General features: G+C 33.9%; 1 protein-coding gene across 2 annotated transcripts in view; it reads left to right on the top strand.

Annotated features, from left to right (window-relative positions):
- Window positions 1-24,441, top strand: part of PTBP2 (polypyrimidine tract binding protein 2) — an 80,506-nt gene that overhangs the window by 16,191 nt on the left and 39,874 nt on the right. For both annotated transcript variants that reach the window (XM_082653610.1, XM_082653609.1), the window contains exons 3-4: window positions 5,375-5,450; window positions 23,900-24,072. In XM_082653610.1, the coding sequence (XP_082509736.1) occupies window positions 5,375-5,450; window positions 23,900-24,072 (249 nt within the window). The remainder of the gene's footprint in view (window positions 1-5,374; window positions 5,451-23,899; window positions 24,073-24,441) is intronic.

Below are 24,441 nucleotides of genomic sequence, written 5' to 3'. Positions count from 1 at the left end.
AAATGTGAATTTCTTTTTACGTGCTAGCTCCCACCATCTTAGGGAAAAGGTAGCACAGAATACACAGGGTTTAATATCTTACCTTTTTTACTTAATGAGAAATACACTCTGGAAATCACTCCATGGGTATATATGGAAAATCTCATTTCTTTATACCACTGTATAGAAAGTATGCAAGTGCCTCAGTTCCCCCTAGCCATAGTATAGTATATTGTCAAATGCTTGGGGTTTTGTCAGTCTGAGAGGTGAAATGGCATCTAAATCTAGTATTAATTTGAATTTGTTTTTACTGTGAGCAAGATGAAACAACTTTTCTGTTTAAGGATAATTTCCATTTCGTGTGTGCTGAAAACTAATCTTATCTCTTGCCTATTTTTTTATGAGTAACTGGTCTAAATTTTCATAGGAATCTGTATTTGAAGGTTTGATTCTATTTTTGGCTCAGGTTGTTAGGAACAGTTTCAAAATTTTATCTGAATAAACTACAACAATTAGATTTTGTTCTATTTTTCTTTTTTCTCTTATTTTCATTAAAATATGTTTATTGTGTTTGACCAGATATTATGATCTGTATGATTTCTTCTCTATGGAACTTACTGAGGTATTCATTACATAGTATGTGATCCACTTTTGTGACTTACATACTCATGTATAAACATAAAATATTTTCTTCTGAAAAATTTTAAAGTCTTATCTGTTGCGTTTGTCTCTTAATTCATCAGAAAAAAATTTAATTCATTTATTGTACGAGGTGGGGATCCAATTTCATTTTTTCTTCTGTCTTTTTTACTCTTATAGAGATAGCCAGTTAAAATATGCAGTGCTGGTTTTTTTCACATTACAGATATATATATTTTAGGGTAAAGGCTAAACCACTATAACAAAATGGTAATGCAGAACATAGTGGTGTAAATAACCTAGAAGTTGATTTTTCATAAGTGAAAGTCCTGCAGTTGTAAGAAAATGGTATCAGTATGCTCCATGAGGTTATTCACTGGGCTAAGTTTTTTTCATCTGTTTATTTCCATGACCTAATGATATATAATTACGTTTTTTTGGTTTTGCTTACCTAATTCTCACCCAAAGTTTGTCTATTGTTGTCTTGTTTTCAAAAAATCAAATTTTGGTTTTATTGATCCTCTTCGGTATGTCATTATATGTATTTTATATTTTTATTGGTTGTATGAGTTTGTGCTTTCACAGCTTTTAGCAGGTATGTAGCGCTCAGTCCACCTCCTTTGTAGCACCTTTGTGTTCGTGGAGGCCAGAAATACATGAGTGAGAACCTTCCTTTCTCTCTGAGAATCTCATTTTCCTCAGGAACTTGATATTCACATCCTTGTCCCATGTCTTTCTGTCATGGTTCTCTTTTCTCCAGAGGAGAAAGTTGTTGGGCTAGTCTCAGTCCTGAAACCTGTCAGAGCCCAAGGACTGTGATAAGATGTTATCTCTGTTTTTCAAATGAGTAAGTTAAGGTTTAGAACAGGTAAGTAATTTACCAGTGACATAGTAGGTGAAAGCTGAACTACGGAATCCTTTTTCTTAAATGCCATATGGCATAATTGTCATAGAAACAAAGAAAACTAGGTTAATTCATCACATCAATCGACTAAAGAAGAAAAATCATATGATCATATCACTAGATGAGGATAAAACATTTGACAGAATTCAGCACCCATTCATGATAAAAATTCTCACTAAACTAGAACAGAGGGGAACTTCAACTTGACAAAGAACCCTACAGCTAACATCATATTAATGGTGAGAAACTCCACACTTTCTCATGAAGATCAAGTACAAGGCAAGGATGTCCTTCCTCACCACTTCTTTTCAACATCCTCCTGGAATTCCTTGCTGATGCAGTAAGGCAAGAAAAGGAAATTAAAGGTATACAGATTGAGAAGGAAGGTATAAAACTTGTTTGCAGATGACATGATAGTCTATGTACAACATCCAAAAGAATTGACAAAAAATTTCATGGAACTGATAAGTAGTTATTGCAGGATTGCAGGGTACAATGTTAATATATTAATAGGAAAGTAAATTGCTTTCCTGTATACCAATGGTGAGCAAGTGCAATTTGAAATTAAAAACAAAATACAGTTTACATTAGCACCCCCAAATTTGAAAATCTTAGGTATAAATCTAACAAAATACATATAAGATCTACATGAGGACAACTACAAAACTTTGATAAATGAAACCAAAGAACCAAATAAATGTGGATAGATATTCCACGTTCATGGATAGGAAGACTCAGTATTGTTAAGATGTCAGTTCTTCTGAAATTGATATATAAATTCAGTGCAATCCCAATCAGAATTCCAGCGAGTAGTTATATGGATGTCAACAAGCTGATTCTGAAATTTATATGGAAAAGCAAAAGACCCAGAAAGCCAACACAGTATTGAAGGAGAATAACAAAGTTGGAGGACTGATGCCACTCAACTTCCAAGATTTAATATGAAGATACAGTGATCATGACAGTGTGGTTTTGGTGAAAGAACAGACAGGTTGATCAGTGAAACAGAATGGAGAGCCCAGAATAGAGCCCCCCCCCCATAAATATAGTCAACTTATTTTTGACAAAGGAGCAAAGGTCTCCCCAACAAGTGCTACTGGAACAGCTGAACATACATGTACAGAAGAATGAATTGAGACACAGATATTACACTCTTCACAAAAATTAACTCAAAATGGATCATAGACCTAAATATAGAATGCAGAACTATAAAACTTTTAGAAGATAAGGTAAGAGAAGATCTAGATGAGTTGGGTATAAAGATGTCTTTTTAGTACCACACCAAAGACATAATCCATGAAAAAAATAATTTATAAGCTGGACTTTTGCAAAAGATACATGTGATAAAGGGCTGTTATCCAAAATATACAAAAAACTTTTAAACTCAGCAATAAGAAAACAACCCGATTAGGAAATAGACCAAAGAACTTAACAGACATCTCACCAAAGAAGATATACAGATGGAAAATAAGCATTTGAAAAGATGCTTCACATCATATGTCATTAAGGAAATGCAAACTGAAATAACAATGAGATACTGCTACACTGTCAGAATAGCCAAAGTCTGGAACACTGGAAACCATAAATGCTGGCAAGGATGTGGAGTGTCAGGAATTCGCATATATTGGGAATGCAAAACTATATAGCCACTTTGGAAAACAGTTTGGCTCTTCTTACAAAACTGACCATACTCGTACTGTACGATCCAGCAACTCGTTGGTATTTATCCAAAGGAGTTGAAAACTTACGTATACACGGAAACCTGCACGTGGATCTTAATAGCAGCTTTATTCATAATAGGCAAAACATGGAAGCAACCAAGATGTCTTTCAGTAGGTGAATGGATTAATAAACCGTGGTACGTCCCAACAATGGGGTAATTATCAGCAGTAAAACAAAATGAGTTATCAAGCCATGAAAAGGCATGAGGGGTACGTGGTACCATAAATGCAAATTACTAAATGAAAGAAGCCAACTGAGAACGCTACATACTATGTGATTCCAGCTATATTCTGAAAAAGGCAAAACTGAGGAGACAACAAAAAGGTCAGGGGTTGGGAAGAGTTTGGATGAATAGGCAGAGCACAGAGGATTTTTAAGGTAGTGAAGATACTGTGTATGATGTTATAATGACGGATATGTCATTACACATTTGTCCAAACCCTTAGGTATTAAAATGTACAGTATTAAACCCTTAGTTAAACAGAACTTTGGGTGATTATGATGTGTCAAAATAGGTTCATCCTTGGTGATAAATGTACCAGCCTGGTGGAGGATGTTGATAATGGGGGAGGCGACGCATCTTTGGTGGCAGCGGGTATATGGGAAATCTGTTCCTTTTTCTCAATTTTATTTTAAACCTAAAAGTGTTCTAAAAATTTTTTAAAAATACTAGGAAATTTTTTGTTGTTGATAGTGAACCAATAATGGATGTCAGCAGTTCTTAAACTTCAGCATGCATCAGAAGCATCTGAAAGGCTTGTTAAAACTCAGGTTGTTGGATCCTGTCTCCATTGTTTTGTTCAGTATATCTAGGATGGATCTGAGAACATATGTTGCTAAGGAAATTTCCAGGTCTAATGCCGCTCTAGGGACCACACTTTAAGGATCTCTAAAGTATCTAATTCTGTATATCATATCATGTCTTTATAAAACAATGCCATGCTGAATCTTCCATACTTTGATTAAAAAATTAAATATGATGTAAATATGGTATTAACGTGACTTGATACTATGTTTTTATTTTTCTCATGCTTGTATTTCTGTGAACTTGATGCTAGCAAGTAGAAAGCTTTTTAAAAAGGGGATGACGTATAAATATTTTTTCATCACTGTGATACTTATTATAATACAGCTTATTAAAGTATGAGTTTAACACAAATTAACATAAATTTTATGGTTAATTTGGATTGTTTTGGACTTTGTAAAATGCTTTGGTAAATTATCTCTTGTACATTTTTTTCTACTTTGGTGGTTGCATTCAACTTTGTCCTGATTGTCTAAATCAGCCAGTGTTGATTTAGTTATTTTAAATATTAATTACCCATGTATGTAAGTATACACATACTTAAAATATGCAAAACAGTTGATTTAGCTATTTTAAATATTAGTCTGCTCACACATACTTTTATATGTACACACATTTTTAAAATAGTTGAAACAACATTGGTTGGTTTGAACAACTGTGCAGTTCTGAGAACATACGATTTTTAACCTTTTCTTTAAAGGATTTAAAGACATGATTCAATCTCTTTATATTGGTAGAAGGAAATTTCTCATTCCATAGATTTTTGCCTTTGTTTACAGTGTTCTAGCCATTGGAATATATACCTAATTGTTTAATTTTAATGATTATGAAAATGAATTGTCCAGCTCATGTAAATGAGTTGTCCAACTCACCATTGTGAAGTTCTCATTTTCTAAAGACCTGAGTTATCTGGATGAGTAAAGGGCTATGAGGCTGAAGGATTCACAGTGTCTGTGAGAAAGTCCAGGTGCTGTGGCATTAGTTTGTTTATTTAAAAAAATGATGTAGTTCTCCAAGGCTTCTGATTATGAAACCTAATCAGTTTTCCTATTTATTGTCTGTTGGACTTGGGTGAATGGAAGGAAGGAAACACTGTTGGCTTTGTGGAAAAGGAAGAGATGGATAGGAGAGTGGAGTTAACTTTTTATTCTGGGATTAAATTTTTTATTCCCAGTAGTGTAACACCTGACATTTGTTTTGACATTTGTTTTTCAGTGTCTGTTTTTCAGACACTGTTTGAAAAGTTACCAGATAAGTGACAGACTTTCAGATTAATATTTTTAAATGTAAAGGGGTCTTATGCTAATTTGTTCTTGTTTTAACAGAGAGGATCTGACGAACTACTCTCAGGCAGTGTTCTCAGTAGTCCAAACTCTAACATGAGCAGCATGGTGGTTACAGGTAAGTGTTAACTCTCTTAACAGTCTCATAATTTGCCATTTTGCAGAGCAGAATGTTAAAAGTTTAGTGTGTTTTACCAGAATAGCCTTTATTTTTAAATACTCTGTGTTGAAACAGTTTAGAGAAATTTTACTATAGTATGTATGTGTCAAGTGAAAAAACCTTGAAGTGGGTGATTTGTGGGCAAGTAACTAAATCTGATTGCTTTTAATCACAAAAATGTAACCTTTTTTTCTTTCATGTTACAAGTTCCCTCACTCTCACTCCTTTTGTACTTTTGTGCTTAGCTTCTGTTGTGTGTCATAAAATATTTTTAAGTATTTCTTCTCTATCCCATAAATCCTAAAGCCCAAACTGTAAAAAAAAAATACCATAAGATTCAGTTGCATAGCTGTTTTTTTAATGTGCTTTAAATCTTTTTTCTGTGTGGTAACAGTATTTTTAACTCTTTGGATTGGTTTCCTTTATTTATTTACTTGGAAATATAAAATGATTTATTTAATCTTCATAGTTAGGGTGTTTAAGCTTTATATGTTTGAAACATTACTGTTGGTTGGTTGTAATGTCTGTCTATAAATAAATACAGACTAATTTTTAGAGCTTAGTTTTATGGCCAATGGACCAAATTTGAATCTGATGATGACTGAATTAGTTTGCCTTATAACCCTACATTTTATATTATTACCTAAAGCCAAAGTTTCTTTTTTCTAAACCCTTTTCTGAATTACTTGTTTTAGGAATCGTATTGGGCAATATAAAGATTGTAAAAGAATGGAAGCATTTTGATTTCCTTCAGGTAGCCATGCTTGTGTATATGTACACCTCAGTGCACATGTACACATCCCTGACAATTAAGCAAAAATTATAATGAAGTATTTTTCAAATATAGTTATAATGATGTTAAGATGAATTTTTCTGCACATCATCATTACTGAGTTTTCCATGTCATGATTACAAAGCAAAGTCACTAGGCCATGATTTTGATAGTTAAGGTACCATGTACAAATAATTGAACAAACAGGCTCAAATATCTGTATCTCTGCTTTGCCAGTTTCATGTTTTTTGAAATAGTACATTTAATGATTGATAATGGAAATGTTTTCTAAATTAATATGTAGGGCTATGACAGAGTACTGGTAGCAGCCTTTCCTTCTTTCCATCTTTCCCCAAAATCAAAAACTACAAAACTGAATAAAATATATGGGACAGCTGTTGTCTGGAATTGATGAGTAAATAGTACAAGATAATGAAACCTGAGATAAGGGAAACATATGAAGTGAGTCTCATGAATACTTTGGCTTTTCTGCTTTGGGGTACCCTACTGTTGTAGCACATGGAGGTGGAGCTGAAGTAAAGCATGGAGGTCTCACTGTGCTGAAGAGACTAAGATTGGAATTCAAAGCTGCTGAGACATGTGGGATTTATGGAGAAGGATCCTGAAAAAGGAACTTGTCCAGGGGTTTGGGCATTGGTTGGAGGGCCGAATTTGGTGTGGGGATTCTTACTTAATTCAGAGTTTTGAATAATGGCTGGGCTGCATATGTGTAGGTTGAGACTCTCCTGGTCTATCAGAAATGACCAGCTGTGGGTCAGAGCTAGAATGGTGATTCCATAGGTTGTGCAGTGCTCTGAGACATTGGAGTTCTGGGTAGTTAGAATGCATATGTCTTGCAGATAGACATTCTGTTTAGACTGCAAAAAGCTCAGGTCTTAAGAGAAAGGATCATACACTATAGTAAGTGACAGCCATAAGACTAAGTTAATAAACTCTGATAGTCCAGCCTGACAAGACATGAAGGATTCACCAGTAATTGAATTGCCTGCCTAAATAAAACAATGTGCCCTAAGGAAGACAACATGATTCAGTCTTCCCACAACTATCATCCACAATATCCTGCATACCATCAAATTTTACGAATCCTGTGAAGAAGCATTCAATAAGAATAGACCTCAAAATGACCTTGATATTGGAATTAGCAGACAAGGACTATAAATATTTTTAAAGCTATAAAAGAAAATATTGAAATAATGAACATGGAAGAATGTGTTGAGAAAAGAACTATAAAGAAAGCATATAGAAATGCTCTAATTGAAAAATACAGAATTTGGAATGAAAAATTCACTGGTTGGGAGTAACAGCAGTTTGAAGACAACTGAAGAAAGGTTAATGAACTTGAATACAGATTGATAGAAATTACTCAGTTTTCCAGAGAGAGTAAAAGTATATCTTTGGGGAGATCAAGTAGTCTAACATACATGTAATTGCAGTTTCAGAGAGGGAGTAAAGAGAATGGTGCCAAATATATGTAATTGAAGCAGTAATAGTTGAAAACTTCTAAAATTTGAAGAAAACTGTCAGGTAGGATAAGTAAAAAGAAACATACCAAGGCACACAATAATCAAAATATTGAAATCTAATAATAAAGAGAAAATCTTACAAGCAAGCAAGAAAAAGATATCTCACAGGAGACTAACACCTTGCATTAAAAGAAAAAAAAGTTCTTTAGGCTGAATGGAATAGCACTAGACAAAACCTTGGATCTACAGGAAATAACAAGGAGTACCAGGAATGGTAAATAAATGTGTGAAAATTTTAAAAAGCTATCTCTTTTACTCCTTTAAACTTCTTTGAAAGACTGTTTAGGTATACAGAAAACCTTTGAATTATGTGGTTCATTCTGTACATAGATGTTTATATGACAGTGATTAGCACAAAGTGAAGATAAATGGAATTTTACAGCCTAAGGTTTTTATATTACATGAAATGATAGAGTATTAACTCTTACATAAGAATATTCTGGTAAATTAAAGTTGCATATTGAAACAATGTCTTTAAAAAGGTACAAAGACTTACATTCAAAAGCAAATAGAAAGTTGGAAGGCTGACTCCTGCTTTTAAAAGTTATTGTAAACCATACAGTAATCAAAACAAAGTCATATTAGCATAAAGAAAGATAAATAGATTAATGGAACAGAATAGAGAGTCCAGAAATAAAGCCACACAGTTATGGACAACTGGTTTTTGACAGAGGCACAAAGGCAATTCAGTGGAGGAAAAAAATAGATTTTTCAGCAAAGGATTCTGTAACAATAGGCTATCCATATGCTGCCAACAACAGCAGCAACAAGCTATCGATACTTGGGTCTATACTTCATACAAAAATGAGCTCCAAATGGACTTTGATGTAAATGTAGAACCTAAAAATTATAAAACTTCTAGAAGAAAGCATAGTAGAAAATCTTTGTGACCTTGGGTTATGCAGAGATTTCTTTAACGTGACCCCAAAAGCACAATCTATGAAAGAACAAATGGGGACTTCATTAGTTTTAAAAACTTACATTATTCAAAAGACATTGTTAAGAGAATGAAAAGATAAGCCATGGAGTGGCAGATCTTTACAAAGATGTCTGATACATATACATATGTATATATATAGCTGATAAAGGATTTTTATCCAGAATATACATAAATTCAGACTACATATATAAACTCTAAAACTCAACAATAAGGCAGCAAACAACCCAATTTGATAAATTGGCAAAAGTAATTGAATTGGTCAGCAAAAAAGATATACAGATGACAAGTAAGCACATGAAAAAGATGTTCAACATCATTTGTCGTTAGAGAAATGCAAAGTGAGATAACATTACACATCTCTACAACAGCTAAAATTTGAAAGACTGATCATACTAAGTGTTGGAAAGGATGTGGGGGAACTGTAACACTCATATACTGTTGATGGGAAAGTAAAATTGTAGAACTACTTTGGAAAACAATTTGGCAGTTTCTTAAAAAGCTAAACATTTACTGTATGATCCAGCTATTTGTTTCCTAGGTGCTTACCCAAGGAATATGAAGGCATATACTCATTAAAACACTCATATGAATGTTCATAGTAGCTTTATTCGTAATATCTAAAATCCAGAACAACCCAAGTGTCCATCAGCAGATGAATATATAAAAAGATAGCTCTTTTGGTATTGAATTCCATTGCATACAGTAAAATACTGTTTGGCCATATAGAGTGACCTATGTTACATGCAGCAGCAGGGATAAATCTCTTAAATAATTATGCTCTGTGAAAGACGGGAAAAAAAAGAGTATGTCCGGTATGAGTCTATTTATATAAAACTCTAGGAGATTGCATATTAAAGCAAATTGGTGGTTGCTTGGAATTTAGAGGTGGGTAGAGCAAGGGAGAGGGTTGTAAAGGGCATAAGGAAATTTGGGGGTGATGGATATATATATTCCCTTATGCTGAAGGTTTCACAGATGTAAATATATGTCAAAACTTGTCAGATTGTAACTTCATAGACATCTTATTTTATGTGAATTGTACCTCAAAAAGACTATTTAAAAAGAAAAGCCCATAGAGGAATTAAAATGGAATACTATCAAATATAACAAGAGAAGAACAACAAAACACTGGACAGTTAGAAAATAAAGAGCTAGGTGTTAAGCCCAGTCATAAACGTAAATGTAAATTGGTTAAACTAACATAGTTTAGTGCAGTAACCACTAGTTTTGTGAGACTGTGGAGCATGTGGAATGTGACTACTCCTAACTGAGATGTAAATGGGTTTGTGTGTTGTTCAAAGACGTAGTACCAAAAAAATAACACAAAATCTCATTTTTTAAAATACTGATTTATATGTTGATATGGTAATATTTCAGATATATTGGGTTAAAATATATTATTAAAATTAATTTATTTGCAACTATATGCCAGTAATATGGACAACCTGGAAGAAATGGACAAATTCTTAGAAAAGCACAACCTTCTGAGACTGAACCAGGAAGAAATAGAAAATATAAACAGACTAGTCATAAGCACTGAAATTGAAACTGTGATTAAAAATCTTCCAACACACAAAAGTCCAGGACCAGATGGCTTCACAGGTGAATTCTATCAAACATTTACAGAAGAGCTAACACCCATCCTTCTCAAACTCTTCCAAAAAATTGCAGAGGAAGGAACACTCCCAAACTCATTCTGTGAGGCCACCATCACCCTGATACCAAAACCAGACAAAGATACTACAAAAAAAGATTACAGACCAATGTAACTGATGAACACAGATGCAAAAATCCTCAACAAAATACTAGCAAATAGAATCCAACAACACATTAAAAGGATCATACACCATGATCAAGTGGGATTTATGCCAGGGATGCAGGGATTCTTCAATATATGCAAATCAGTCAATGTGATACACCATATTAGCAAATTGAAGAATGAAAACCATATGATCATCTCAATAGATGCAGAAAAAGCTTTTGACAAAATTCAACACCATTTATGGTAAAAACTCTCCAGAAAGTGGGCATAGAAGGAATCTAATATAATAAAGGCCATATACAACAAACCCACAGCAAACATCATTCTCAATGGTGAAAAACTGAAAGCGTTTCCTCTAAGATCAGGAACAAGACAAGGATGTCTACTCTCGCCACTATTATTCAACATAGTTTTGGAAGTCCTAGCCACAACAATCAAAGAAGAAAAAGAAATAAAAGGAATCCAAATTAGAAAAGAAGAAGTTAAACTGTCACTGTTTGCAGATGACTTGATACTATACATGGATAATCCTAAAGATGCCACCAGAAAACTAGTAGAGCTAATCAATGAATTTGGTAAAGTTGCAGGATACAAAATTAAAGCACAGAAATCTTGTATTCCTATGCACTAACAAAGAAAGATCAGAAAGAGAAATGAAGGAAACAATCCCGTTCACCATTGTAATAAAAAGAATAAAATACCTAGGAATAAACCTATCTAAGGAGGTAAAAGACCTGTACTCAGAAAACTGTAAGATGCTGATGAAAGAAATCAAAGATGACACAAACAGATGGAGATATATACCATGTTCTTGGATTGGAAAAATCAATATTGTGAAAATGACTATACTACCCAAAGCAATCTACAGATTCAGTACAATCCCTATCAAATTACCAATGGCATTTTTTATAGAACTAGAACAAAAAATCTTAAAATTTCTATGGCGACACAGAAGACCCTGAATAGCCAAAGGAGTCTTGAGGGGAAAAAGGGAGCTGGAGGAATCAGACTCGCTGACTTCAGACTAGACTACAAAGCTACAGTAATCAAGACAATATGGTACTGGCACAAAAACAGAAGTATAAATCAATGGAACAGGATAGAAAGCCCAGAGATAAACCCACGCACCTCTGGTCAACTAATCTGTGACAAAGGAGGCAAGGATATACAGTGGAGAAAGGTAGTCTCTTCAATAAGTGGTGCTGGGAAAACTGGACAGCTACATGTAAATGAATGAAATTAGAACATTCCCTAACACCATACACAAAAATAAATTCAAAATGGATTAGAGACCTAAATGTAAGGCCAGGCACTATAAAACTCGTAGAGGAAAACGTAGGAACAACACTCTTTGACATAAATCAAAGCAAGATCTTCTTTGATCCACCTCCTAGAGAAATGGAAATAAAAATCAGAATAAACAAATGGGACCTAATGAAACTTAAAAGCTTTTGCAAAGCAAAGGAAACTACAAACAAGATGAAAAGACAACCCTCAGAATGGAAGAAAATATTTGCAAATGAATCAGTGGACAAAGGATTAATCTCCAAAATATGTAAACAGCTTAAGCAGCTCAATATTAGAAAAATAAACAACCCAATCAAAAAATGGGCAGAAGACCTAAATAGACATTTCTCCAAAGAAGACATACAGATGGCCAAGAAGCACATGAAAACCTACTCAACATCACTAATTATTAGAGAAATGCAAATCAAAGCTACAGTGAGGTATCACCTCATACTAGTTAGAAGGGGCATCATCAGAAAATCTACAAACAACAAATGCTGGAGAGGGTGTGGAGAAAAGGGAACCCCTTTGCACTGTTGGTGGAAATGTAGATTGATACAGCCACTATGGAGAACAGTATGGAGGTTCCTTAAAAAACTAAAAGCAGAATTACCATATGACCCAGCAGTCCCACTACTGGGCGTATATCCAGAGAAACCATAATTCAGAAAGACACATGTACTTCAGTGTTGACTGCAGCACTATTTTACAATAGCCAGGTCATGGAAGCAACCTAAATGCCCATCGACAGACAAATGGGTAAAGAAGATGTGGTACATATATAGAATGAAATATTACTCAGCCATAAAAAGGAACAAAATTGAGTCGTTTGTAGAGATGTGGATGGATCTAGAGACTGTCATACAGAGTGAAGTAAATCAGAAAGTGAAAAACAGATATCGTATAAACGCATTTGCAGGGCAGAAATAGAGACACAGATGTAGAGAACAAACGTATGGACAACAAGGGAGAAAGTGGTGGAGTGGTGCTGGTAGGATGAATTGGGAGATTGGGATTGACATGTATACACTAATATGTATAAAATGGATAACTAATAAGAACCTGTTCAAAAAAAATTAAGTTCACTCCCTTTTACTTTTTGATGTGGTTACTAGAATACTTAAAATTTATGTGGCTTTTGGTACGTTTCTTTTGGACATTTGTAGTCTAAGAAGTCCAATTAAAAGGCAAAGAATATCATACTGGATTAAAAAGTAAGACCTAATTACGGTGTCTACTGCTGTCGTCAGGTTGAAGTACAGAGACACAAGTTGAAAGTAAAAGGGATGGAAAATAATATTTCACGCAAACAGTAAGCACAAGAAAGTTGATGTGATTGTATTAACATCAGATGAAGTAGAATTCAAGACAAGGAGTATTACCGGGTATAAAAAGGCATATTTCTTAGGGTCGAAAAAGTCAATATATTGGAAAATATAACATTCCTTTATTTGTATATTAGTAATAACAGTTTCAAAGTACATATTAAAAAATGACAAAATTAAAAGAGAAGCAGAGAAATCTACAATTTTAAATTTACAATTGGCTGTGGCTGTTTTAACATTCCTCATAGTAATCGATAGGACGAATTGATCTTAAAAAAACAGTACATAGAGGATTTGAACAATGCTGTCAGCTTGGCTTAAGTCACATTTACAAGACATCCAGTAACTGCACAATAGCCTTTTAAATGTACATAGGATATTCAACATGATGTTAACATAGCTTACAATAAATTTCAAATGATTGAAGCTCATATAGTACCTGATTGTAGTGGGATTTACAGAAATCTAGGAAATTACCAAATATTTAGAAATTTACACAATTCTGAAAAGCACATGAATCACAGAAGATATAAAGGGCATATTTTTGACTGAAAGAAAATACATCATATTTTAATCATACACCAAATGAAAATACATCTATATTTTCTTGGAATATAGAAGAAAATATAGAAATATTTTCCCCACAAGAAGTGCATGGGGGGAAAATAGTTCTATATTAGTACTTATCTACCTACACTGGAAAATATCTGTAGCAGAAAAAAAGAAAGGTTTAAAATTTCTGTCAAGAAAGAAAAAGAAAACATAAATTACCAGAATCAGGAATGAAAGTGGAGATATCACTACAGATCCTACACAGTGTAATAGGACAGAAAGACAGTATCACAAGCGTCGGTAATGCTGATAAATTCAGCAACTTAGGTGAAATAGACAAACTCTTTTATAAATCTAGTGAACCAAAATTGATATAATAGATTACCTCTATATTATAATATTATAGATATAGATTACCTTTATCTCTATTATCAAAATTGAATTTTTAATAATAAAAAACATCTTTTCATGGAGATTACTCAGGCATAGGTGATTTCACTCGTAGGTGGTTTTCACTTGTAGGTGGTTTTACTCAGGCATGGGCGGTTTCACTGTTGAATTTTATGAAACTTCAAAGTAAGAAATAATAGCCATTTTTTCTTTTAACCTTTTTTAGAAAAAGAGAAGGGGAATACTCCCTAATTCACTTTATGAAGCTACCAAAACCAAAATCTAACAAAGATAATATAAGAAATCAGGATTTCACACTAACATTTTTCATTAACATAAATGCAGACATTCTTAACAAGATATTAGCAGATCACTTTCAGCAGTATGTAAAAGGTAATTCATGATGACTAATTCAGGCTTACCTCTTGATTGTAAGGTTTAACAGTCGAAAAGGAATTCAGTGTAATTTATCACAATAGAATAACGGAGGAAAAAGAATCATCATGTTAATAGAAGCAGAAAAGGCATTTGACAAAAATACAGCATCCATTCATGATAAAAAGTTCTCAGAAAACTAATAAGAAAGGGGAACTTCTACAGGGTAGACAAGGGGCATCTACTAAGAACCTACAATAAATTTCATTCATAATGGTGAAATATTGAATGTTTTTTTTTCCACTTTAAATTCAGTTTTATTGAGGTATAATTTCCATACAATAAATTGCATCCATTTAAATTGTACAGTCAGATAAGTATTGAAAGATGTATACACCCATGAAATCACTGACAGTCAAAATATATATCCATCACACATACTAGATTCCTCATAGCCCTTTGTAGCCATCCCTTCCTGTTTTATCCCCTTCTCAATCACTGATCTGCTTTTTGTCACTATTAATTAGTTTGAATTCTCTAGAATTTTGTATAAACAGAATCATGTACCATGTACTCTTCTGTGTTGTACTGCTTTCACTTTCCTCTTTACTGCTGAGTAGTGTTTGCATTTTGTTTATTCATTCAGCCATTGATGGACACTTAAGTCATTTCCCTTTGGGGACTATTATGAGTAAAACTGTTAGGAGCAATCATGTTCAAGTCTTTACGTGAACATCCACTGTTATTCCTCTTGAGTAAATGCTAAGGAGTGGAATGCCTGTTTTGTGTGGTAGGTGTATGTTTAATTCTTATGTACATTTAATGCCAAACAGTTTTCAAAAGTGCTTATACCATTTTACATTCCCACCAGCAGTATATGAAAGTTCCAGTTGTTCAGCATCCTCACCTTGGTATTATCTTTTTATCTCTTCTAATGGGTGTGTAAGTAGTTTCTCAAGGTTTTAATTTTAGTTTTTATGACTAATGAGGTTGAGGAACTTTGCTCTTTTTTTCTGATTGATTAATCTAGAGCTTTTGTGTTTCCAGGTAAATTTAAGTAATCAATTTCTTTAAAACAACAGTAACAACAACAAAACCTGCAGGGGTGAATGTTTTCTTCTTAAAATGAGGAATGAAGTAAGGATGTCTGTTTCCACAATTTTTCTAGCTTTTGCTTACATTAAGACGAGTAAAATAAATAAAAAGCATAAAGATCAGAAGGGAAGAAGTAAAACTGTATTATTCACAGTCAACATGATTTTTAAAATAGAAAACCCAAAGGAATCTAAATGATTTTAGAATGGTTTACAGGATACAGTTCACCATACAAAGATAATTTTTTTCTGATATTATTAGCAAAGTTTTGGAAAATGAAATTTAAAAAAATCCGTTTATAGAAACATCAGAAAGACAAAATATCAAAGAATAAATTTAACAAAAAATGTGCATGATAACTACATCAATAACTGCAAGGCATGGCAAAGAGAAATTAAAGACCTAAATAAATAGATACACCATGTTCATGAGTAGAAGGCTCAATGTGTTAAAGATGTCATTTTTCCCCTAATTGGGATGGAATTTATAAATCAGTCAAGCTGAACAGGCATTTACATTGAAAGTGATGAATTGGTCTACACTTTATATGGAAATAAAAAGACCTAGAATAACTAAAGCCATTTGAAAAAGAAAAAAAAGAGTTGGAATACTATTTCATTTCAAGAGTAAAGTAATCACAGCAGTTTAGTATAGCATGATTAGTGTCACAGAACAGTATTTATAAATAAACTCCTACATTTAGGGTCAGTTGATTATTTACAAAGGTCCCTTGGTCATTTAATGGTGAAAGGGAAGTATTTTTAACAAGTGGTGCTAGAACAGTTGGATACACAAATGAAAACAAAAAAAAAAATTAGAAACTCAAACCTTACTTCATGCCGTATGGAAAAAGATGAATTACATACCTAAACCTAAAATCTAAATATGCAAAGCTTTTAAGAAAAAAAATCCTAGAATGTATCCTCAGCCTTGGGGTAAATGAAGATTTCTTAGAAAAGGTACAAAAATACACTAACCATAAAGGAATACTTTACAAACTAGAGTCCATCTAAATGAAAACCTTCTCATCAAACGACATTATTAAGAGAATGAAAAGGCACGGCACAGGCTGAGAGAAAATATTAATATTCATTCAGATATCAATACATGTCTGACGTACATAAATACTTATATCCAGAGTATGTAAAGAATTCTTGCATGTCAAATACAAAGAGACTAATTTTTTAAATGGACAGAAGAAGGTACACGAATGGCTAATAAGCACATGAAAAGATTTATTAGTCATAAGGAAATCACAATTTATAACTAATATGAGATACCACTTCAGACCAACTAGAATCTAGGCTAAAGTTAAACAAATCGGTAATGCCAAATGTTGATGAGGATGTGGAGCAGCTGAAACTATATGCCATTGTTGGTGAGTGTAAAATAGTTGGAACACAGTTTGACAGTTTCTTTTTTTTCAGCTTCACAACAAAATGAATCAGTTATATATATACATATGTTCCCATATCTCTTCCCGCTTGCGTCTCCCTCCCTCCCACCCTCCCTATGCCACCCCTCCAGGCGGTCACAAAGCACCGAGCTGATCTCCCTGTGCTATGCGGCTGATGTTTCTGATGCAGCCGCATAGCACAGGCAGTTTCTTATAAAGTTAAACATAAGCATGTCCTATGACCCAGTACTTCCATTTCTAGTTGTACAAATGTGTGTATAAAAAACTATTTATAATGGTCCCAAACTTGAAACAATCTAAATGTCTATCAACAGGAAAATGGATCAAGAAATTAGTCATACAGTGGATTACTACTTATTAAGAGCAAAAGAATTACTATTAATACATGTAGCAACACAAGTGAATATTAAGAAACGTTATATGAAGCAAGAGAAGCCAGACGCAAAAGAGTATATACTATGTGATTCCCTTTCTGTAAAGAGCAGATAATTAATTTTCAGTATAGAAACCAAAATAATCGTTGCTTGTGGGTGTTGGGGATTAATAAGTATTAGGACATTTTCTGGGGTGATGGACATGTTCTTTGTCAATGAACAAAGCTGTAAAATAAATAACAATTTATTTGAAATAGTAGGCTACCTGTGGAAACCCATCAGCTACTTGTAGAGTTCTGTCTTTCTGCAATGTAAAATGTGAGAAGGGGAATGAGTAAAAATGTCCTGGTGGGCAGGGGTCTGGATATAGGATTTGACTTGTTGTAATAAGGAGATTGGACTTCACGATATTTACACTTAGAAAGGATTTTTGTTCCATTTGCATTTTTTAGGGGGCAGAGGGGGGTTACTACTGTACATAGGACAGTTTAAAACTTTACAATAATCTGCTTTAGAGACACCGAGGTCCTGAATTTTAGAGTCTCAGGAGTAGAATATGGAGAGAATGATATATGAAGCAATTAGACAATTTCTGAGTTATTTAGAAGTAGACTTTGGTAGAAGTATTAAGAGTTTCGGCCTAGAATCACTGGGTTGATGGATAGTAGTTCCATTAACAAAGGGAGCAAAGTAGAGAAAGTGATTTGTTTTTGTTGAAAAGAAAGAACAATCTGTTACTGTTTTCCTTTTTTTTAAAGTATGTTTAGGAATGATAATGTACTTTGTGACTAAAGAATGAATCAAGTGTTTTTGTAGTGATGGAGTAAAATTTCTTAAAGCCTGTTTCAACCTAAGAAGTTTATATAGATTCAATTTATTTTACCTTTTTGAACAAAGGAAACATTGAGTTTTAAAATTGTTCTGTGTTTTTCCTAACATAGAAAGATGAGAGTCTGTGTATGTTCAAACAGACCCCAATTTGAATAATAAGACCTTTAAAAACCAGTGACTATACTTACCTGGACAAATATGCAGTTGTCATCCAGATGGCTCAAAAAGGGACTTTTACAGACAGTATTACAAGGACATTTTTATCATTATCAGATACAAAACAGAATTTCATTCTTACATTCCAGCTTTTCCCAAAATGTTTCTTCTGACTTCACTAGAATTCTTTTTCCAACAGCATCTATCTCAACAGCCTTTCCCTGTCCAGACTTTCTTTCTCTACACGTATATTTGTGTCAAAGAGAAAAAGAATTTTAGAAGTGAGAAAAGTTAATGTTATTAGAAACTTAGTCTTGGGGAAATAATCTTATTCAAAACTATTTTGTAATAAACTAATTCCTTCTTTAGAAGCGTAACATTTCAAAGACACAGCTCTAACTAGTATTGGAATTGGATTTTATTGGAAGGAATTTTTAACTCTTTGGAAGTGGGGAGGAGGCTTGACAATTTTAAGATATGGTCTCTCTTGAGTCCATTTTTTTATAGGTGTGGAAATGGAATACCTCTTTAAGTTAGGTATACATGTTTCTGCCAGTGCTACTGCTTTTCTTTAATATCAGTATTATTGCTGAAAGTATGACTTTTTCTCTATGTAAAAGAACTGAAATCATTTTATAGATTCTGTTACATGTTATTCAGAATTCTCTGAGATTTCCAATTAATTTTTACATACAGACATTTTTGATAAGTTGTTTCATTTTTTTGTAATACTTTGAGACTATTCCAGCATGTTGTTTCAGTTTGAATGTTTATGAGGGTCCTAACAGCATGTCCTCTTGCATAGAGGTGTAGAGGTAATGTGAGCCTTCCTCTAATTTAGTGTAACCTTCTATATTTTTCCAGCTCATGCATAAGTTACTTTTGACAACTAGGCTATGCAGCTACTCAGAAATGCAAAGTTATAGGCAGCTTTTACAGTAAACCTAGTAAGATTTTTTGTGTGTGTGCGGTGACTGTTGGAGTTAACTAAAGCTAGTAGAATAACACAAGTATTCTCTACCTGTATATACCTACGTTTCTGGTTTAACTGTTCTTTGAAATTTCTGTTTTCCCATATAGAATGCAAAGAGTATGAGCATTCATTTTTCTTAGCTCAGATTAACTTTATTTTATTTTTTTGTTTTTCTAAAGCCAGCAGCTTGTATAACACTGTGCTTTGCCCAGAAGTCTAACTAAAACTGCTTGAGAGTAAAACTGCTTTGCCTCTCAGTTATATTTTGATAAAGGAAGTTACGAGTGCTTTTTATAAATGTTTGAGTCTGGAAGAATTGGAGAATGAGAATGTACTTATATTTTGTTAAAATAGTTTTCACTGGACAGATGAAGTAAAAAGTTTTGAGATGTTGCACTTCAAGTTGGTATATACAGTTGAAAGTATAGAACTAGAAATATTGGTGAATGAGTGGGACTAAAATAATAGACATAAAATAGAAGTTGATTTTTGAAACCCCTTACTGGAGTGTCTATATGAGCAAGTAAAAATGGGAACGACTTGAGACCAGAACACGTTGGGACAGTCCAACCATTTTGGGAAGTGAATGAGTTAGCAGAGGGGTCAGAGCAGGTATCAAATGAGTCAGGGAAGTAAGGAAACTAGAAGTAAGTTATTAAGGATGCTGTGAGAACAGAGAGATTTGGTAAGGTTGAGAGGGCTCACAGCTCTTCCGCCACAGGTGGATTTAACAAATTACCCAGGATCTTGGTGAGACCCTTTTGTGTGAAAACTACAGTTAAAAAGCCAGTAGAAGACAAAAGTCAGTCAAAGAGAAAAGAGATGGACTGGGACTGTTCAAAAGTGAAGATGTTCACTTTAGAACTGAGGTAGAAAACTTTTAAGTTTGTATTGGAATGTTCACTTAGAAACAGTTTCTGTGTCTTGTTTTGAATTTGTGAGTAGAAGAGCTCCATTAAGCCAAAGGCTTTTTTAAGAAGGCATATATGGAAGACAGTATAAAGATTTCTACAATTTATATGCAGCTTACATGCATGAGTAAAAGCATTACTACATCTGTTGTTGAAAAACAGTTTTTAAAATTCTTTAGTTTTACATACCTAAACCAAAGTTTCTGTCTGGAATTACCTGGGAAGTGTAAGGGAAAGGATTGTGGAAAGAAGTCCAAATTATAGTACTTTGTCTTCTGAAGAATCATAGATCTGTAACCCAGAGAGACCCCATCTTCCTTACTTCTCTAATAGGGTCATAAATGGCCTACATGTTTCATAAGTTGAGGCCACACTTTGTTTTATTTATTTATTTTTGGCTGCGTTGGGTCTTCATTGCTGCACGCGGGCTTTCTCTAGTTGCGGCGAGCAGGGGGCTACTCTTCGTTGCAGTACACAGGCTTCTCATTGGACGGCTTCTCTTATTGCAGAGCATGGGCTCTAGGTACGCAGGCTTCAGTAGCTGTGGCATGCAGGCTCAGTAGTTGTGGCTCGCGAGCTCTAGCGTGCAGGTTCAGTAGCTGTGGTGTAAGGCTTAGCTGCTCCGCGGCATGTGGGATCTCCCGGACCAGGGCTCGAACCCATGTCCCCTGTATTGGCAGGCGGATTCTAAACCACTGCGCCACCAGGGAAGCCCCAAGGCCACACATTCAGTGCCCTTTCTCTTTTCCAGGGTTGGGGTACTTTTATATATGAAAGTCAACTTAATTTTATTTAAAGAAATCATCATTTCTCAATTTTACATTCTCATAGTATCATTATTTAAAATTGAGACTTTCATAATATTTAGCACTAAAATATGAATATTTAATAGCCACCCTTTCTGAAGCTATTAACTGAGAGGAGTATCAAGTAGTGTAAAGACAGAGTGTAAATGTTGTTAGTTACATGGCATTTGGAAGAAAAGAACAGATCTTCTCTAGGCCATTATATATTACCTGAAGTTTGTCTTTATAAGGGTCCTCCTGTAGTAGTGGGTTGAGACTACAGACTATGGAGTCATACTCCTGAGTTTTAATCCTTTTCCTGCCATTTTCTGTCTTTACCACTTAGTAACTCTGACCTTGGGCAGCTTAAGTACCTCTCATTTATAAATGGGATTGATGGGTTATAATAGCAGTCTTAAGAGTTGTAAAGTGCCTGGCATGTAGGTTACTTTCAGTGAATGTTAAATATCAACGCAAAAGAAAAGTACCTTCTTTTCTACAAGTTATTTATCATCTTCTTTAACTGTGAAAACTGTCCCATCTACCTTTTTTACTCAGTTGTTTTACTCACCATCCACTGACAAGAAATCATCCAACACAAATTCAAAACAATAAACTCTTGTATTCTTTTAATAATAGGTTTAGGCAGGTTTTTGCCTTTTGGGAATCATATTCTAAGAATCATTTGAAAAGGGAAGCATTTTTTTCGCCCTATATGTGTAGTGATGGGTAGTATCTTTATTGTGATTTTTTTTTTTCTTGCCTTTTTCCCTAAAGGAAAAACAGAAGTTTGCTGTTTGAGTTTCCTGATATCATAACCTATAATTCATGGGACTATACGTTGGACTGAATTATTTGTTCTTGTTATTCAAACAAATGAATGAACAAGAACACAGTCTATCAGATTGCTTTGCTAAGAAAAGGCCTTAGAAGAATATGCATTTGTATGTCAGTTATATGTTTTAAGGTATATGTGTATTTTTTGATTCCCTGCAGTATCATTTAACAGACCCAGTGATGATTTTGTTAAAATAAGATGCCACAAAATAGGAAATTCAGCCTGTTTCTGGTAGGTTCAGGTGCCTGTGCAGATAGATGTTTTCCTTACTTACGAAAGGAAGTGTGGAGAGCTTTTTGTAGTTCTTCTTATTTTTGGAATGATGAAGAGCTAACCAGCAAGATTTTTCTGGTAATATATTCAGAAGCCATAGCTTACTACTCTTCTGTACAGAGTCAACTTAAGGGAATTTTTAAATGCATTGGCTGTTCGTTCATGTATATAAACTTGAGTGAAACTGTTAAAATATGACTTAATTGACACTTTAAGTTATACTTATCAGGTGAATTCACATATTATCTCTGATCATCCAGTAAAATCACTACCACATCACCCTCTTCCAGTCCTCTGCTAAGTCACTTTTAATCACATTACTGTGCTTTACTTTCTTCATAGCACTTAGTACAACAGAAAGAAATAAGAAATAACCAAGTGGAAAAAAGTATTACTTGTTTCATTATCATAGTCTTGCTAACAGCTGGGTTTCTGGCATGCATAAATGCATTCATTCAACAAGCATTCATTGAATAAGCCTCAAGCCAGGCACTGTGCTAGGTGTGGTGGACATAAAGAGAAATAAGACACTACCTCCTCAGCTCTGTAAACAACTAATTTTAATACAGTGAACCTTAAATGTAGGAATAAAATGCCATAGGAGCTACAAAAAAGTGCTATGGGAAGAAATAGTTCTCCCCAGAGGTACTAGAGAAGTCTTGACTATAGAGATGATTTTTGAGCCGGTTGTGAAGGAAAGGCGTTCAGCAGGTAGAGAAAGTGGGGAAAATCACTATAAGAAATAATCTGGTTCATGTACTGGGTAGCCCATCTCTCCCACTAGACTACAGGACAGCATCAGGGATCTTACTGCTTACTGTTCACCGCTGTACCCCCAGAACCTAAAGAAGTGCCAGACATATTCTTGATAACTCAGTAATGTTTAAAGAATTAATGTTTGAATAAATTTTGAAGGCACTTAGAAGATCCCGATGGTCTTAGAATTTTATAGATAGTATTGAATGTTTTCTGGGGGTGTACTGTAAAGTACCAAAAATCATATCAAAATGGAGTATACATGCATATTTCTCACTGTGTAAGGATTCTTCAAGTTAGTTAGATTCTCAGAAATATCCTTGAGTTCTTAGAAGATTAAGAACCACCAAAACATCACATATTTTATTGATTCTTTAGTAAGTTCGGATTTTGGTTTTTTGTTTATTTTGTGTGTTTTGGTAAAGCTTTGGAATAAAAGCAGGCAACTAATCAAGTCCATGAGTGATTTATAGTAGATTTTGATAGTGACAAAACATTTTAGGTAGAGGAATGTGACCCATAGTGTGGAGCGACTGCATAATAATTTTTACAGCATTGCCTTCTTTGATTCCATTTTTTAGCACATTTTTCAAATTGAACAATTTAGAATTTCTCAGGTAAAATTATAATTAATTTTTGCTAAGTCAAAATTTTCACTTTTTTGTATTTTCCTTAGTCTTAGACTAAGTCTTAGACTCCTTATTAGTCTCTAATAAGACGATTGAATTGTAAGATAATTGTGTTCTATGGCCATTGACCATTTCTTTATGAAATTGCATTTTAATGTTTTTGATTATCACTTGCTACTCTTTACATATGCTATCCAGAAATATATTTACCCAATAGTAATCTTAATTGATGATTTCATTTAGTAGTAATTGGTGGATATGATTTTCTCTGTTACTTTGCAAACCTGGTTTTTGAATTTTTAGGAAGTATCCCAAGTATGCTCAGCTCTGTTTTTAAGTTCTTTATTAAAGTTTGTTTTGTGATTTTTTATGCAAATAAGGAAAATCAATATACTAAAGACTGTTTCTTTAATGTCTTTCAGCCAATGGTAATGATAGTAAAAAATTTAAAGGAGAAGATAAAATGGATGGTGCTCCTTCTCGTGTACTTCATATTCGGAAATTACCTGGTGAAGTGACAGAAACTGAAGTTATTGCTTTAGGCTTACCTTTTGGTAAGGTGACCAACATCCTTATGCTGAAAGGAAAAAATCAGGTATATTTCTTTCAGGACTTATAAAATGTTAAGCCTCAACTATCTAGCAGGTGTGAATTAGCTGTTGCCTGATGAAAGGATAGTATATAGTAGGTTACTTTTCTTAAAGAACATGACAGAAGTCTTACTCTGACTTCTCCTTGTAGCTGTGTTTGGGAAACTAATGGTAGGGAGCTAAAATGAATAAGTCACCGTAGTTTTAAAATTTTGCCTTTTAAATTCCCTTTAGGACTCTAATTGAACTACTGGTCAATGAGATTGTAGGAAATACAGATGAAATACTTCTTTTATTGTGGCTTTGCTCTTTGTAATATCGGAAATCAGTAAGGACACTAGCAGCATCTTATCCTTTAAGCTTATCCCAGGGAA

The sequence above is a fragment of the Grampus griseus genome (assembly GCF_964374135.1).
Source record: "Grampus griseus genome assembly, chromosome: 1".
Lineage (NCBI taxonomy): Eukaryota > Metazoa > Chordata > Mammalia > Artiodactyla > Delphinidae > Grampus > Grampus griseus.
This window is presented reverse-complemented; position numbering and strand designations above follow the sequence as displayed.